The sequence below is a fragment of the Schistocerca cancellata genome, chromosome 1 (assembly GCF_023864275.1).
Source record: "Schistocerca cancellata isolate TAMUIC-IGC-003103 chromosome 1, iqSchCanc2.1, whole genome shotgun sequence".
Taxonomy (NCBI): Eukaryota; Metazoa; Arthropoda; class Insecta; order Orthoptera; family Acrididae; genus Schistocerca; species Schistocerca cancellata.
The window spans coordinates 823,635,450-823,655,136 of record NC_064626.1 but is presented as its reverse complement, the minus strand read 5'-3'; the positions used below and the strand labels follow the sequence as shown (position 1 = coordinate 823,655,136).

Here is a 19,687-nt window from a genome sequence, read left to right as displayed (position 1 = left end):
GATTGATTACAAAGATAGCTTAACAGGAATTATATTGGCAGGTCAAGATTTTAATAGTTTGTTAGAAACAGCATCATAACCAGCAGAATTATTACTTCTTAGTGACCTCTTAAATTGGGCAATCTCCTTAGGGGTTGAATTTTTATTACTGTCTGGTGGTGGTGCATGGAGTGTCTGTGAAAGTAAATGTACTGCTTTTATATTTGGTTCTTTATTACTGGGCACCATGTTTACTGCCACTGTGAGGAAATAATCAATGAGTTCAGTTGCCAGTGATTTGAAATCATCATAATTTCTGCCAGAACTGCTTTCTGGAATGGGTGGGGGGTGGGGGTTGCTCAGTTTCATTTGATCACTATATTCAGTGTTTCTTGTTTGATAATTTTATAATAGTTAGGTAATTAGTTACATGTTCCATAGGTCATTTGAAGGTTTCGTTTTGTTGAAATGATGTAGAATGAGTCTGTTCACAGTATATATATAAATCATTTGCCTTATACTTTGAACATTTAATTTTTTGAGCATAATACATAAGTTTTCATTTTTAATGACATACTGGAGTAGTTTACAGTATTGTAGTACTGGTAGTAATGGAGTTTCAAATCTTGACTACTGATTCTTCTCTGAATTACATAGACCTCCCTCTTCTTAGCACAAGATATTTTAATCCCAAAACTTAACCACACATTATCCTTGCTCCTTGCTTCTGTTGAATTTTTCCTTTTTTTATTTTTATGGGAAAGAAAGACTTAAAACACTGCAGAAAAACATCTAAGAAGTGGTTAAACTTCCTGTCAACACAGTCTACTGTATAATTTTCCACTGCCAATGTTCCCATAATTTCTCTCTAAACAATGTGACAGTCATTGCTAATGTTTCTGTGAAAGTACTTTTGAAACTTTGGGGATTCTAGGGACTAAAAAGAAATTGTCACTTGCTGTTTCACTATGTGCTTACTTTTAGGAAATTTTCTGTGGAAAATAATCCAATCTGGTCATCCATAAGTCTAATTATTCTCTAACAGAAAATTTCACCAGTTTCTGCCTGGCAGCTGGTTGTGCACTGAACTGTAACTTCTTGCCAAAAAACTGTGTGCTGACTCATGGCTTGAAAAAAAATGGCTCTGAGTACTATGGGATTTAACATCTGAGGTCATCAGTCCCCTAGAACTTAGAACTACGTAAACCTAACTAACCTAAGGACAGCACACACATCCATGCCATAGGCTGGATTCGAACTTGCGGCCGTAGCCGTTGCGCAGTTCCTGACTGAAGCGCCTAGAACCGCTCGGCCACAGTGGCCAGCCATGGCTTGAACCTGATACTTTGTCTTCATGGGCAAATGCTCTACGGATTGATCTGTCAGAGTATGGCTCACAGCCTGCACTCACAGGTTTACTTCCAGTAGTACCTCGTCTCCTATCTTTCAAATGTCACAGACATAAAGCTGTCAGGGCAGGTCGTGAGCCATGCTGGGATAGCTAAGTTAGTATACCACATGCCTGCAAAAGTTATAGGTCCTAAGTTTGATTCCTGGTGTGGCGCTCAGTTTTAATCTACTAGGAATTTCCTATTGTTTATACCCTCTTTATGCAGCATAATACACTTCCTGCTGGTGGCTTGCAAACTGTCAGTACTAAAAGTTTGTGTGTTTCGTCATCCACTACTGTGGCACATAATTTAAAAAACTCTTTAATGCAGCATTAAGCAATCTGAAGAACTGAGACTTAACCCCCTTTTCTACCTAAAGTTTTATCCTTTATTTTTTTGCCTACTGTTTGATTTTTCCCCAGAAATAACTTCATCATCATCGTCATCATCATCATTGGAAATCCCACAACTTGCCTGTATGTTATCCAGTCTTGCAGTATTAGTTGTCATATTTTAACCATCCTGAACTTACAAATTCATGAGTGATAACCAGCTGTAAAACTCTTGTTCTATTTGAAGTGGTCCTGAAAACTGACAGTTTTATACAGCACCAGGACAGGCAAGTACATATGACATTACAGCAAGTCATTGTGGAAGAAAAGCCTTATAGGCTGTAGAAATGTATGGTACCATGACCTCTAGGCCAAGGATATTGTTTCTGACCCCCATGCCAAGGATATTGTTTCAGAATTCTGGTCGACATGAGTATAGTACTGTTGTCTATGGGAGTTATTGCCCATGCCAGATTACATATTTTGTGAAGGTTAAAACCATTGTCACAATTAATTAAATCATCTGTCTAACATATTTCAGCCGGTTTCCCGAAAACTGAATCCCTGCATTGTGAAACAGAGATATTTTCGTAGTCCACTGGATGGCTTGCATGCATACCGTGCTCAGCCACAGTAGATTTATGATATTGTAGCACTGATGCTACTAGTGACATTCTTGAACTGTGCATAAAGTATGTCTGCTGCATAACAAATCTTACTGACAGGGAACCTTTTACATTTCTGCCTTTTGTAGAATCAAGTCATCCTTCACAGATCTAACAAGTGTGGCTATCTCTGGTGATAACAGAAAAAATGACCATAATTTTATGTTTATGGAAAATGTGATCTATTTTAGAAGAAAAATTCCCGACGAACAAGAGCACAGCTGTTGAAGTGGGCACAAATGTTAATCCTTCGAAGAACAGGCCTCACACCATTTCTCATCAGTGTCATAGAAAAAGCTGTGTAGCCCCTTTCCAGTGATTCTTTGGATGAAATAAGGGAGGAAACTTGGGAGATTGTCAGTTCTGGCCCACAAGGAAGAAACTTCTCCAGTGCAGGGAGGGTGTCACTACAAAGACTATATGAGGACACAGACACGGTTGCTTTCCACGGTTATAAAAGAAATTCCACTCATTTGAGGTCTAGAATTACAAGCTGTGCAGTTAGTTGGACATTACCACATACCACCAGATAAATAAGAACCTTTTGAACTCATTGGCCTGCAAGATGGCTCAGCTCTTGAATGCATCCTTCTTACATAAAGAAGTTGTGAGCAGATTAAAACGCAAGGTGTGCTTCCTAAGGTCCACAAAGAGGATGTACTTCTGCTATCTATAGAAATAATGCTGGGTCTTCTCCTTATCATATGGCTAAGCATTTAGCCTCATTCCTGAGATGACCTGTTGGAATGAGTCATTACCACATCTGGAATTGAGCTGATTTTATCAGCAGACTGAAAACTTTGAGGCTCAGCAGTTCAGATTTACAGGTTAATTCTCATCTTGCATCATTACCGAAGTACAGTTGTCTTCTTTGATGTAAGGTCTCTTTTACACAGTCGGAGTTATGTAGGTTAACATCATCTTTTGTGTGTGTAATAAATGTATTATTAAGACCAAACATATTTCACTTTATTTTAAAGCATCTTCAATAGTCACTGTTGCCATATGTTTATTTTTACAATTGTGTTTAGTAGGATCATGAATAGTTCTCATGCTTTGACTTAATACTATAAACAGTGTTAAATTGTTGACACAACTCACTGCTTCATTTTTTGATGTCTTACATCTTTCTTAACATTCTTCTTCCTGTATGTTCCACGCAAAAAATGAAAAATGTACTAAGGATTACAGAACACACATTTGATGACAGACAAAAGGCTTGTATGACACTTATGAAACCCAATGCTCCAAAACTTTAGGGGCAACAAAAAATTCGCAAAGTAAACACTCCCATGAGAACAGCCATAAATTGCAGAAAACCACCCACATACAACCTCACCAGACATTTGTTAAATGTGCTCAGCAGCAGTAAAGAACGCAAACTGACAGAACAATGAAAAATACAGAGAAACTAATAAACAACATAAAAGGCCTGTATATTCCAGATACAACTGTGTTGCCTCATTTGATGAATAAAAAATGTACTTCACAATCCCAGTCAAGGAAATAATCAAGATAACAGAACAAGACTTAGACACTTACAATCAACTTCCACAGAAAAACATGGTAGAGGTAACCAACACTACTTTGAATTCAAGAAGGAATTTACTTACCACAAGAAGAATTGCCAATGGGATCCACATTTTGGGAAAGTTAGCAGATATTTTTATGAACAAAACAGAAGAAAGAATACACCAGAAAACAGTAGCAGCAAAATACAATGTACTATACTGGCAGAGGTAGAGGTACATGGATGACATCCTTTGCTTGGTAGTTGAATCAGAAACTAAGATAGAATAGCTACACACAGATATAAACTCACTACACAAAAAGAAGGTGACACATTTATTAAAAAATCTGGTATCTACCAATTCCTGTGTAACAGTTTTGATGCCCTAGACTTAGGTCAGACATTTGAAATAAGGTACACAGAACATAAAAGAGCATGGAAATGTGGCACCAGCAATTCACATGTGTGTGTGCCAACAAATATAAATGCAAACACAGAGCAATAGCAGATGATCCCACGGCCATGAAAACAAAAGATGAGTGCATCCCATGACACCAAAACAAAGTACAAGAAATGATGAGATGTCAGTAGACCTACAAACAGCAAAGTATTTAGTGTCAGTGAAAGTTCTGTGGCAATAGTCTAACATATATGTGAACAAGAATGTTAAGAATTTTTCAGTTTCAGCATTTTGTTGACAGGGAACAGCAGCTTTATTTGAATTCCTTAAAGCATTTATTAATGCAACTGTTGACATAATCACCAATAAATGCTTTAAGGAATGTTAAGAATTGCATAATAAACAAAGTCATGAGTAATGATAATAATTGAACACTTTTATAGTAGTAAGTTAAAGCATTAAAATTGTTGATGATCTTGAAATACTAAATTGTAAGAAAAACTGCTTTATTACAGTGGCCCCTGGAGATGCCTTAAAATAATGGACTACACATATGATATTAATAATATTTTCATTACAGATGCAAAAGATAGTATTAATTTATATAACTTGTATTTACCCACAGAGTCCTCATCCTTGATTGCAAAACATTTTAGCAAACAAATTATAACACTGATTCACCATATGCTCTCTTCAACTCACTTTTTATTTAATAACGAATTTTATGAACAAATTGACAAGATTGTCATGGAAAGCCCCTTGACTCCCCCAGTGGCAAACTCTTTTATGGAATATTTCGAGGAGAAGGCATTTGATTCTGCAAGCTCTATGCCTATTATCTTTCGGAGGTATGTGAATAACACTTTTTTAACATAGCCCACAGCAAGGAGAAATTTCATCGTTCCTTAGATCATAAGAATTACATTCATGGCAGCAGGCATGTGTGAGTGGACAGTGTCACCATTCTATGTAGTGTCCTGAATACACATATAAACAGGCATGTATGGTTGCTGATTGGGACATCTACAGACAATGAATTGAACGTCTCAAAAATGTTTTTGAAGGTGATGGCTATCCACCGTGGAAGGTCCACTAGGCTTTGCAAATCAAAGGTACTTGTCTCTCCTCAAGAAACTGAAGAGGAAAGGCTCAAGTCACATGACCTTCCTACCATTTGTAGGGAATCTATCTCCTGAAATAGGTCAAATCCTCTCTAAAGATAAAGTAAATATTATTTTTGACCTGTCAGTGTGGTTTGTTGTATATTTGGATGCAATCAGTACTATGCCCATCTGCTGCAACCTCATTAAGCTGTGCGTCTGAGCACTGAATGCAGGCAACTCAAACTGTGGATTATGAGAACATCCAGATTTTAGCATCTGTTTCATCCTTCTGGAATTCAGTTTTCATGAACTACCTTTGACGAATGATTTAATTAACTGTAATAAAGGTTTTCACCTTGACAAAATGTAGAGTCCAGCACTGGAAATAATTAACTCTCAGAGATAATGGTACAACCTTTACCTGTTAAAATTTCTGCATTCTTTTTTGAGCTAAGTGTGCAACAGTCCTTGTTTTCTGAGCATTATCCAAATTTTGTCATTGACCATAATGAGTCTTTTCCATCCTTAATCTGCTTTCTTGGCACAGTTTTACTAGAGCATAATTTACAGTCAGTTTAAACATTGCCCATAATTTCTTTATGTCCTTTGTATTGGATCTAAATGATGTCCATTCATTGGCTGTCTGGGTTGTAATAACTGCTTAATCTGCCCTTTACAGCATAAAGCTGTCTACCCGTGATAGCTGAGTGGTCAGCGCGACAGAACGTGATAGCTAACAGCCTGGATTTGATTCCCGGCTGGGTCAGAGATTTTCTCCGCTCTGGGGCTGGGTGTTGTGTTGTCCTAATCATCATCATTTCATCCCCATCGACACGCAAGTGGCCGAAGTGGTGTCAACTCAAAAGACTTGCACCAGGCGAATGGTCTACCCGACGGGAGGCCCTAGCCACTTGGCATTTACATTTTTAGCATAAAGTTCTTAGATCTCTTGATTGATTTATTAAATGTAGCAACCATCTTCGCCATGATGACATCACGATAGGTCATGCCTATATGTAACTACAAGGTTTGATGTATTTCCATTGTATGTGCCATGTCAAACTGGTTGCTCAAGTCAGTTTACAGAGAAAGAAGGCTGTCATTCCTTACTACTTGCAATAAACCCATAGATCTCCCACTCTGCACTCAGAAGATAAGTAGCCTCCAACTAACATTGCATGATCGGTGTAGTTCCATGGTACTGAGCATTGACTTTTTCTGAATGATTCAACAGTTACAGCAGACTCAAGCTTGCAGTAAATACATACAGTGATTGATTTGAGTTCATGCAGCTGGTTATTCACATCCAGATTCTTCATAGCCAGACTCAGTTTCAACCTTAATAGGCAAAATATTTTTGTCAGTTGCAATGGACACTCCTCCTCCTATACTGTTTAACCTGCCTTTTACGTACACATTCCATGCCCCATTAAATAATTCTGAGTGTTCTTTAGGTTGAAACTTCCTGGCAGATTAAAACTGTGTGCCCGACCGAGACTCGAACTCGGGACCTTTGCCTTTCGCGGGCAAGTGCTCTACCATCTGAGCTACCGAAGCACGACTCACGCCCGGTCCTCACAGCTTTACTTCTGCCAGGTTGGTTACACATATCAATATTACCAATGTTGAAAATCGAGTGAACTTGTTTGATTGTATACAATATTGCAGTGCCTGAGTTGTCCAAAAGTACGATGCAAGGTTCCTTTTGACATGCACATATGTGATTACAGCCATTATGAAATACATGAAATTTGTTTGCAGCTCTGAATATGGACAACCATCAGCTGTGTAATGGATTGATGACGATAAATATTTATGTTGGACTAGGACTCTTACCCAGACTTCCTGCTTATTGCTTTAAGTGGGAAATCTGCTTTGAATCCCAGTCTGGCACAAATTTTCATTGTTGTCATTCCATTATACAGCAGATAGTTGTCCATCTGTGAGGTTCTGTGCAGAATTTACAAGTTATTTACCTCCACTTTTAACTGTGATGTACCACAGTTCCGTTGAGCAGAGAACTGTTACCAGTGATTGGGCAAGAATGCAGGACACACATTTTTACAATAGCAGTAGCAGAATTCATCCACAGAACTGTTATCTTATATCACTTACCACTGCTATTAGGAGAACTGTACTACACATTCTGGTTGCAAACATAATGACATGCCTGTGACAAAATGGGTTTTCATAATTAATTTAGAGAGATCTGCTTCAGTTGTACTAATTTTTATTCAAACCATGACCAGTTTTGCTATTTTGAAATCCCCCAAAGATAACAGTGGCCATTTGTATGTGAGTTATGCATTTATGAAAAAGCCATCGTCCAGTTCAACAGTATAATTGTAAATGTAATTTAAATGTGTTTGTCTGCTGCTTAATATCTCTTCTGTCTGATGAGTAATAGTCTAACAATTTCATAGTCATTATCTATCACTCAGTTATAAATAATATGAGTAATACAGTTCATATCATATTATTCTTTGGCATATCTGAAGTCACTTCCACATACAAGGGTGACTCCCCCCCCCCCCCCTGAAAATATGCGACATGCTGTATTCTACTTTTCAAGTGATGTTGGTGTCATATTCAAATTAAGTCAGTTTACTGCTATCAACATCATTCTTAACACATAACATTGAAGAGTGTGCGTCAGACTTCACATGACAAAGTATTCATAATCCATGCTGATAGCCATATAAAACTGATTTTGCACAAGATTTGGTATGTAGGATATCTGCAGCTGAGAGGCATTGTAATTAATTGAAAGATATCCACTTCAGTTGTCCTAATATATATTCAAACCATGACCAGTTTTGGTATTTTGAAATTCCATGTATGGGATTTTAAAATCCTGAAACTGATTGTGGTTTGAATAAATATTAGTACAACTGAAGCAGATCTCTCTAAATTAATTATCATGCCCCTCAGTTGTAGATGTCCTACATACCAAATCTTGTGCAAAATCAGTTTTATATGGCTATCAGCATGGATTATGAAGACTTCGTCATGTGAAATCTAACCCACACTCTCCATTGTGATGCACTAAGAATGGTGTTGATAGCAGTAAACTGACAAAATAAGTGTTTGTAGATTTTCAAAAACTTTTTATTTGAATATGACACCCATGTCTGCTTGAAAAGTAGAATACAGTGTGCTCCGTACTTTCATAGGGGGGAGAATAATCCTTGGACACGGAAATGATTTCAGATATGCCAAAGAATAGTATGATATAAGCTGTATTGCTGATATTATTTATTACTGACGACAGATAACAACAATGAAATGATTAGACTATTACTCATCAGATGGAAGAGATATTAAGCAATAGACAGACACATTTAAAATACATTTACAATTATACTAATGTACTGGACAATGTCTTTTTCATATATGGGTAACTTATGTACACATGGCCACTGTCATCTTTGGGCACTGAATCCTGACTTAAGTCTCAGCTATAAAAAAAAATAACAGATTGTAATTCTCTTAAACAAGAATAAGATATTCGGCTTTATACTCAAATGAATCAAATGTACAAGCTTTAAAATAAATTGTAACATATTTATTCACAAATTGATGAAAGTAATTATAAAATAATTTAGAATCTCTACCTTTTTAAACATTGTCTCTCTTCTAGAGTTGAAGAAGTTGGGAAGGAAAGAAAGGGATCATAAAGTATACTTTATATACTATACTATACTATGAGTATACTACTCATACTACTCATAAAGTATACTTTGAAAATTCCAGTAAGTGGTTTTTCAATATGTAAAATCACTTTACATGTAATTCTGTCAAGTGACATGTTTGACTAGTTGGTTGGATTTAGTTGTGGAGGGTCTGAACCAGTGAGCATTCCTGTGGATTACAAATAAGTCAGTCCTCTAAATGACAAAAAGGCCAACAACTGTGGAGAGCTACACTGAAATCAGAAAACTGACAAGTTGGTCATGAAATGTTATGGGGAAAAAATGGGTCAGCCAGAACTGAGGCATTAATTATTATCAGCAGTTACAAGATATGTGGATGAATTTTGTCATTTTAGGATGTGTGTGCATGATATGCTTGATAACACAGTCATAGCTTTGCTCTGATGACAGCTGACTGACAGTTGTGATTTTAAGACCTGGGTTTCTCCCGGTATATACAATGTTCAAACAGCTTACGGAAATGCAGCCAGGTGACAATGTTCACAACAGCCACCATTTTGACAGGTGCATTCCCTGTCATTTTTAAGGCAAAACTGCAGCACATATGTAATGTGCTTGTACAAGAGAATTTAATACCTTGATCTGCAGAGCAATTTCAGAAAGATAAAACACACACACACACACACAGTAAACACTAGTGCCACAATGCAACCAAAGACATTATCGATAATGAATATTAATATATTAATTATCAACGAGTGAGGTACATTAACTCTGTCCCTCTGTTTTTCAACAGGGGAGATAGCAGAATCCCACACATAATTTTAGCGAAAACCTCCATATCTACTTACAAGGTTATTTGCTAATTTTGTTTCAATTGCTTCCTTAATACCACTATCCCAGTAACTGGAAGTATATGCCAGAACCTCCATGTTGTTGTATTCGATACGATGACTGGCGACCAGCAGGTGTTCTGCAATAGCATATTTGCTCATCTGTTCTACGTATGTGTGACATTTAAGCTTTGTATGCTTGTCCTCTATGGTCCTGAAATGCTGGCAAATATATGACATGCAATAGTTGCAAGGAATACGGTAGACACCTACCTTATGCAAACCAAAATCACTCTTAATGGAATGTAAAAGGACCCTAATCTTAGATGGATATTGGAGAACATATTTCAGTCCATATTTCTGCAAATAGTGGTGTTCAATTTTGATGTATATTTTTGACCATCTGACATTACATATGTTTGAACTGTATTTTTGAGAGTTTTTGTTAGCTGTGATTTCTAAGAGCATTGCAAGTAGCTGTTACAAGGTTAAACTGAGAATTTTGCACTGTATATTTTCTGTCCAGTGGTCAGATATTGAAATTTCTCACTTGTTTGTTCTGTTGGATTGCTGCAGGGCAATCAACAGTAACATTAAGACTGTGACTTTGTCTCACAGGTCAGAGTGAAGCTGGAAACCCTATTAAAAACCATTTCATTAATACAATACTATTGAGAACTGATCTGGGTTCAACAATTAACAGCTGCCTCACCAATAGTACTGCAAGCACATTGATTGCAGAGATTGAATTAGAAATAGAAAATCTTCCCAAACCCCAGGCATCGCAGTTCCATGAAAAGGATTCGTAGTGATCCAGATTCCTTAAACTTTAACATAGGTTCAAAAATGTTTATAGCAAGATTGTGGTTGCTGCAAAGAAGTTATTTAATGGCAAAATAATATACAATACAGAGGATAAAAGCAAAGTTGTCTGGAATATCAGTAAACAAGAAATAGGGAGAGACAAATGAAAGTGTAATAATATGTAGATAAGGGAGAAGGGATAATGTAATAAGTGACCCACAGCAGGTAGCAAACATTGTGAATGAGACTTTTTCAAGTACTGCAAAGAAATTACAACATAAATTTTGCAAAACAAATCTAATACTTGCAAATAATTATGCACTACATCTGCTGAAGTAAGGTAATGTAAAAGACATAAAAATTACCAGCTTGTTTTCCTTATGTCATCTCTGTAAAAAATGACAGAATTGGTTATGGAAAACAGGGAATGAATTATTTAAGTGAAAACAATCTCCTAAGTGAGTGGCTGTGTGGGTTCCTAAGTGGTAAATACACAGAGTCAGCTACAGTCATTTCACAAAGATGGTATTTGGTGATCTTGACAAGGATGAGTGGCAGGCATATTCTCAAATCTTTCTAAGGCTTTTGATGCTGTTGACTGTAATTTTCTACTAAATAAGCTAGAACCATTATGGAAAAAAGAAGTTGTGGTTTGTGACTTGCTCCAATCATACCTATCAGGTAGGGTAAAAAGAGCAGAGACAACATGAACATCAAATAATGCTACAATTCTAGTGAAACACTAATTGGCACCAAAACTCATTAGTACAGAGTTCCTCAGGGTAGTGTACAAGTGTTAAGACCCCTACTGTTCCTAATATACAGTACATCAGTGACTTTCCCAAAATTAGTCATAGGGGCAAAATTCTCTTTGCTGATGACAGCAGTATTATAGTCTCTGAAAAAAAATAGGCAATAAAATTACATTGAATGTTAAGGAAACAAATGCCATGAATCTCAATTGAAGAGTGAAAATTGCATTATTAAATTAAATGTTGATGGTACCTTTATAGACTGCCTAACAAAAAATATTTCTAACAAACGAATATTGATTATCAGTTGAAGCTGTGAGCACACATGAAAATACTTGTAAACAACATTTCATATGCATGTTTTGCTCTAGAGTCCAGCGATTACTGGGTAGCAGATAGCATCCTTTAGTTACATACTATTCATATATACATTCAGTTCTTAGCTGTGGAATTCTTTTCTGGATAACAAATGTACAGAATACAAATACAGTTTCCCAACTACAGAAAAGGGCCATAAGCATAATAACAAGACATAATAATAGAGTTCATTGTAATGATTTGTTCAAAACATCGAGAATTTTAAATACACCATGTGAGTACATGTACCAGTCAGTTATGTACACCAGAAGTAATCTTGATATATTGCTCCTCAAACATCTCTGTTCATAAACATGGATCAAATGCTAGACTAACTTACATTTACAAAGAAAGGAGGAACATAAAACACCATAACAGCATTTTCTACAAATGAATAAAATTGTACAATAAATTGCCTAAAGAGGTTTAAGAGACCACTAAAACCAATTTATTTAAGAAACCAGTTGAAAAGTGCTTGTTAAGTTACACACTCAGTAAATTGGAGAATGTGCAATATGAGTGTAAAATGATTCATTCTACATCACTATGATTTATTATACAAATAATCCATGGAACATAAAATTAATTACCTACAGTGAAGGATTACTTACAAGTAAACTTATCCAAAGGCTACACGCATTTTTTGTATGTACCCATATATCCATTAAGGATGTGCAACATCCCTTTGAAAAAAACTGAGTTTAATAAATATTTCTGTATAAATACCACTGAACTGGTGACAGGTATAAAAAGACTTCAAATAAAAGCTCAATCACGTTACAATGGTGCACCCAGAATTGTCGGAAAAGGCATTTTTTTCGAAATCCCCCCCCTTCCCACTATCTTGTTTTTCATTTGGCATTTGATGAATAGCAAACCATACAGCATCATTAATATCCAATTCAGTCATATATGGTATTCCAAAGATGCATGTGTCAGAAAATACCAGAAATATCTCCAGACTGCTGTGCACACACCCGATACGTGTCTGCTGCAATGCCAGTTGTCATGTTGTATTGTTTAATAAGTATTTCCCAGATATACACACTGACACAAAACTATTGCAATACCAAGAAGGAGTTGTGGGACATAAACAAAATATGGTAGGTGTTTTTCTACACCTGAAAGATAATGTGTTTTCAAATTTTGCACCATCGCATAAGATTGCCACTAGTAGTGCCATGATGAGGATGCAAATCAGGTTTGCTTTAAATATATGCTGTAATAGTCATGAGCATTAGTTACGTTTGAGATTACAGGTGGGGAGTTACTGTTATTCAAGAATGCCTTTGACAAAGACGTCATTATCAACAACCCACTGAGTTTCAGTGGGGTTGGTAACAGGGTTATGAGAAGCTGGATGTTCCTTCTGTGATATTGCAGAAACACTTGGCAGGAATGTAGTCACTGTACATCATTACTGGCAACGGTGATCACAAGAATGTATAGTTGCAAGAAAACTAGGCTCCAGATGGCCACATGGCACTACTGGAGGGATGACAAATGCGTTTGGCGTATGGCTCTGGTGCATTGTACTGCATCTGAAGTAGCAATTTGAGCAGCAGTTGGAACCACAGTGTCACAACAAATTTTTACAAATCAGTTACTTCAAGGACAGTTCCTAGCCTGATGCCCTGTAATGTGCATTGCACTAACCCAAAACCACCGCCATCTGCAACTTCAGTGATTTCAAGCGAGAGCTCATTGGAGGCCAGGTTAGAGGAATGTTGTGTTTTCTGATGATAGCTGGTTCTTCCTCAGTGCCAGTGATGGCTGTGTGTTGGTTAGAAGTACGCCATTTGAGAGCCTGGAACCAACCTGTCTGTGTGCTAGACACACTGGACCTACACCTGGAGCTATGATCTGGGGTGTGGGTTTCTATGACACCAGGATCACACTTGAGGCTATCCTGTGCACCCTTACTGCATACCTGTACATTAGTCTGGTGATTCAACCTATTGTGCTGCTATTCATGAACAGCACTCCAGGGGGTGCTTTCCAACTCTGGCGTCATCCACAAACAACATTAAGTATGCCTCCATTGACCGATCAAGTGCGACAGGCATGGAACTCCATCCCACAAACTGACATCCAGCACCTGTACAACACAGTGCATGCATGTTTTCATGCTTGCATTCAGCTTTTTGGCAGTTACACTGGTTATTAATGTACCAGTGTTTACCATTTGCTATGGCTTGTCTTGCGGTCATATTAATCTGTAATCCTGCAGTGTTAATCACTTGGCTACATTACCTAGACAAATGTATCCTAAAATTCTTTACTCTATTTATATATTAATTATTTTTTTAGTGTTGCAAATTCTTTTCTGTCAGTGCATATTCTAAATGTATATTGTACATGTATTGTTCTAAATATAGATATTCTTTTAATTTTATTTGTCTTTTGATCTTGTATTTTTTTTGTTTTCTTTTTTATATTTGCCATATTTTTGTTGTTTTCTAGTTGTAACATTATCAGATTTAATTATTTTACATTTGAAATTGTTTGTAAATTATTGTTATAATATTATTGTAAATCCAGACAGTAGTAAGGAAGTGCAGAATTGCTTATGTCAAAAATATGTCGAATGCACTTTGATTTTGTGCACCAAGTGCTGGGTATCTTGGAGAAAAAAAAAAAAAAAAAAAAAACTGTGTGCACCACCACATTAAAAATGATAGAACTTTTATTTAAAGAAATATTAAATTGAATTTATTCAAGAGGGTGTTTCACCCTCTTAATGGCTGTATCAACACACACAAAAAAATATGTCACTCTTATTTTGCTCTGCACTAAAACATATTTAAAGTCTGTCAGAATCGAAGTGTATCCGTTGGTTAGGTTTACTTGTTAGATGGCATGGAGGAAAGTTTCAGTAAGAAAACGTTACACAAGTTAGTAATAATAATAATAATAATAATAATAATAATAATAATAATATCCTGTGCTGAACAGATACTCAGTTTGAAGACAGTTCTGGGATAATCCAAGAACTGTAAATAGTGGTCTCGACATTATCAGACACTAACAAACACCAGATCCAATATTAAATTCATAAGATAGTCGTCAGAGCCCTTTGAGATTGTAACAGGAGTGAGACAGGAAGATGGTATTGCACCACTGTTCTGTGTAGTGTTAGAGACAGCTGTCAGGGAATGGGAAAAATATTTGAAGATACAGGGACTTCATAAATCAATCAGTCTAGGAAATAAAAGGATGAGTTATTGGCTACCTGTCTTTTGCTGGTGATCTTGCAGTACTCACAGGCAGCACGGAAACTGCAGTAAAGCAAATCAAGATCCCAAAAGAGAACGCTGGAAAGGTGAGACAACAGATCTCTTTCAAGAAAACAGATTAGATGTGAAAAAAAAAAAATGTTGCAGAGATGATAAAGGCAAACAGGATAGAGAAAGCAGCTCACAGGCAGAGATGCCAAAAGATGACTTGAGCATAGTCATGGAGCAGCAAGGTGCACAAAAAAAATCAAAAAAATTGGAGAGAAGACTCATCAGAAATACGGTATGGCCCAACAAGACACTAGATGGTTTGTGTAGTAGACAAGAGACTGAACAGATATCTATCACAGTACATGACATGAAGAAAAGTCAACTGGAATTTTATGAGTGCATATCAGGAAAATGCTACACACATTACAAATTAAATGGATATTGTAGTACACAAAAAATGTGAAGAACATGAAGTGGACCACCAAAATCACAAGAGACCTGAAGGTCTTGGACAAGGACACACATCCAACCACAAAATGAACCAATAGGTCAAGGAATTCAATATGGGAGCAGTTTGGTCAGAAAAAAGAAAGAAACTGAAATAAGTGTGGTGCCTGGGAAAACATCTAATGCATACTTTGTGTGGTCCTCTAGTCACCAATAGTAATAATAATAATAATATATGTCATTTCAAACCTTTTTTCCTTTGAAAGGGCACGGCCGATTTCCTTCCCAATCCTTCCCTAACCCGAGCTTGCGCTCCATCTCTAATGACCTCATTGTCGACGGGACGTTAAACACTAACCACAGCCACCACCACACCTTTTTTCACACTATGATCATTTTTACTTTACTGAAAACCTTATTCCAAAGATCTGCAGTGGATAATAATAAATACCCTCTTTCTGAGCTCAACATCTCATTCATTATGAAAGGATGTGACTCACCTTTTCAGGCAAGCAAATGGGAAGTTGTGTACTAAATGAAAGCCAAACCATCACCAGGGTCCTGTCGGCTGATAATGTGTATGTAGTGTTACATTATGAAATAATGTGTGTACAGTATGGTCAGAGATTGCTATTGAAAAATTAATGGATGTATAGTACCAGATTTTTTATTATTAAATAATTTATTTGCAAAACAGTATTATGCACAGTATTGTGAATAAAGTAAACACCCTAAACTTGTATTTTGAGGGATAGAGATTCCAGTCTCCATCCGGCTATCCTGATTTAGGTTTTCCTTGGATTTCCTAAATTACATCAGGAAAATACTGTAATGGTTTGTACTATAATGCCACAGATTACTATCTGCCCCACTCTTGTCAAGAAACCTGTAAGTATGTAAATATCTGTGTATATGAATTATGTCTATTTTTATTTTGTTCTTAAACTGCCATACTATGACATGCCCATCATCTACAACAGTAAACCACACATGAAAAAACTACTACTACTTCAAAGGTGTAGAGCATGAGCTGTGGCGCTCATGAACTTTTGTGACTTTGTGTTGCTATGAATATGAGAATTAAGGAAGTCCGTTTCAGAGATGGCTTTGGAAAGTTATAAGCTAGTTGATGTTATAACAACAGGTGCTGTAGCCATTGAATCACTGAAGCAATAAGATACTACTTATAGAACTGTAGCAAATTTTGGATTTGGTTGAAGGTGGAGGTTTGTTTATGGACGAGGTTGACAAGCTACTTGTGAAACATGAAAGAAATGACAAGGTTGTCAACTTTTTGTTTTGTGCTGAAATACTGGAACAGATTAATCTCTGTGGAGATCCATTCTGTAGAGCAGGAATCATTTGCTGCTGAAAAGGTGGCAACTGTTAAAAGGCGTGCTATTTTGCTCAAAAATTCAGTTTATTAGAAAGCATACATGAAAAGTGATGAAGAAGGTAGCTTTGGATTTGCAGAAAAAGGAAAATTTTTAATAAGGTAACAGAATGAGTTTTAAATAGTTTTGCTTGAATCACAAAGATGCTGTTGACGAATCTGTTCTATGTTTTTCTTCTTCTTCTTCGGAAAGATTCTTTTATAATCCAATGAAAATAATAGCACAGCAAGAGGTTATCATTTTCCTTCTAGCTCTCCTTGTTTGTTTGCCCATCAGGCCCTATAAGCAATGTTTTGTGGCTTTAAAGACATGATTATTGTGAGAGGAAAGGTTAGAGCAGTTATTTATATTATTTGGGTTAAAATAGAAATTTGTAAGACGAAATGTTAAAATTTATTTATAGCCCTCTTTATGAATCTGTGAAATTTAAATAATAAAAAAGAACTTCCTATCTTAAACCTATTTCATAATATTTAAAGAAATAAATAATGAAATGCTAAAATGTATGTGCATATGTCTGTATTATCATATAATTCTTGTACGATCCAAATCTGTTTGCTTACCTTGTTGCACAGGTTGCTGTTGTCAGCACTACATTATTAGCTATTACTGCTCCTGCACATATTATATTTGAACTTCGTATATCCTGTAAAAATACCATCCAGCATGGATGCACCATAGGTCTGTGAAAGGAAAATAAAGCTAATATTGAAAAAAAGCAGTCTGAAACAAACTGATAAGTAGCTATACATTTGGTATTTACATACAACACATCTTGACAGCTGTAAATTATTCACGATTTTTGTATGTTATGGCTGTTAGCATAACTGTTTGCAATATATCATTTCAAAAAAGAACTTAGATGTTATAGGATGTAACAGACTTCTTGGGGTGAATAAGATAAATATTCTTCACTTTGAATATTTGTTATGGTACTGTAATTTTTCCTTGATTCATTCATTCATCATTGTCCATAGATTTTGGAATGAGTTAATGTACACTTGAACAAAGATAAGCATACCATAGAAACTTCATCTGTGTGCTGCTGCTACTGCTGCTGCCACTGCTGTTGTCTTCATTTCAAAGAGTGGTTTGATACAGTTCTACTAGCTAGTCTATTCTGTGCAAGCCCCTTCAAATCTCCACAACTCCTGCAGCCTACATCCATTTCCACTGGAGGCCTTTGAATCTGCATACTGCAGTCAAGCCTTGATTCCCCTTAACAGTTTCTACTCCTCCTATCCCTCGCCGCACTTCCTCTGCCTTCCCTCCCCATCCCCCCCTCAAACATACACACTTTCCTCCATTACTATTCCTTGATGCCCTTCTTTTAGTTAGATTTTGCAAGAAATTCCTTTTCTCTTAATTCATTGTCTGATGTACCCATTTAATCTTTAGCATTCTTATTAACAGTAAACTGTCAATATACCACCCGATGGTATTTGTGCTTGTGCCAGCTAAACTCAATTAAATATATTAGAAAGAAAGCCACTGCTTTGGAAAAAAGTGCCTCCTCCTTAGTTATACTAAACAGCCACTGTTTATCTCCTTTCGTTGCTTAGTATTTACTTAATTGCATTGTTACATTTCAAAGAATGTATTTACTGACTTCTGTAAATACTGAGTGCTGTTCACAGTACGTTTCTGGTTGTCATGCAACTTTATAACAAACATTGCTACTTGTTATGTAGCTAGGGGAATTTCTCAGTCTTTGAAACTAGATATTCAGATGATTTGTAGAAATAATGGCTAATGAGGTATGTTCTTATTTTTTTTTTTTTGAACTTATTCAGAGTTCCAGTTTCTTGCTTTATGTTAATTGGGAGCTCATTGAATACATTAGTGTATAATTCCACTCTGAACCCTTGACAAGAAGACAACATTTACATGGAAGTTGTATTTGTGTCTTGTATTTTGATTGTGCAGATCACAGTTAAGATCAAATTGCGTTTCATTACCAGTAACAAAGCCTAATATACAGTAAATGTTTGGGGCATTAAGTATGAGAATTTCGAGATCCTTTTTTTATAAGTAAATATACATGAATTTGCAAAATATTGTTAAAAGCAATACTCAGCAATAGCCGATTTTATGGTCTCTGGAATACAGTACAAATTGAAATATGCAGTAAAAAGACTGTAATAGAATTAATAGGAAATGAAATGAAATGTCGTATGACGAGGGCCTCCCTTCAGGTAGACCGTTCGTCTGGTGTAAGTCTTTCGATTTGACGCCACTTCGGCGACTTGCGCGTCGATGGGGATGAAATGATGATCCAGCCAGGAATCGAACCCGGGCCGTTTGGATTGACAGTCTGTCGCGCTGACCACTCAGCTACCGGGGGCGGACAGAATTAATAGGAAAGCTACTAAATTTATTGAATTCTCTATTGTGCTAAGTAGGTGCTGTCTACATACAAATATTTGCTCTGAAAGGAGAGGTATGGACAAAGTGTCAGTGTCCGCATTACAATTATTTTGTATCTTTAATGGGTCTTTCAGTATGCAAAGGAGTGTTGCTGTTCCGAGATTTCCTGACAAATTAAAATTGTGGGTCAGACAGATGTAAACTCATAACCTTGTGTTTCATGGACAAAGCTCTTACTGACTGAGCTCCCCAGGCATGATTCACCAGCCACCTTGACAGTATCAATTTTGCCAGTATCTGGTTTCTAAGCTTCACAGAAACTCTGCTGTATATCTTCTGTGTTTTTACCATGTAAAACTAATGAGTTCTGCAAAATGGAAATGAAGTGACAGCTGTGAGCCAGAATGAGCGGATTTTGTGTTCTAGTTTAATATAAGCAAATACTTCTGTATGATCACTGACTTTACATTAAA

The 19,687-nt window shown here is 36.5% G+C and overlaps 1 protein-coding gene across 1 annotated transcript in view; it reads right to left on the bottom strand.

Moving 5' to 3' along the window:
* Window positions 1-19,687, bottom strand: part of LOC126162386 (uncharacterized) — a 113,383-nt gene that overhangs the window by 22,328 nt on the left and 71,368 nt on the right. Inside the window, exon 4 of the mRNA XM_049918862.1 lies at window positions 17,411-17,530. Within this exon, the coding sequence (XP_049774819.1) occupies window positions 17,411-17,530 (120 nt within the window). The remainder of the gene's footprint in view (window positions 1-17,410; window positions 17,531-19,687) is intronic.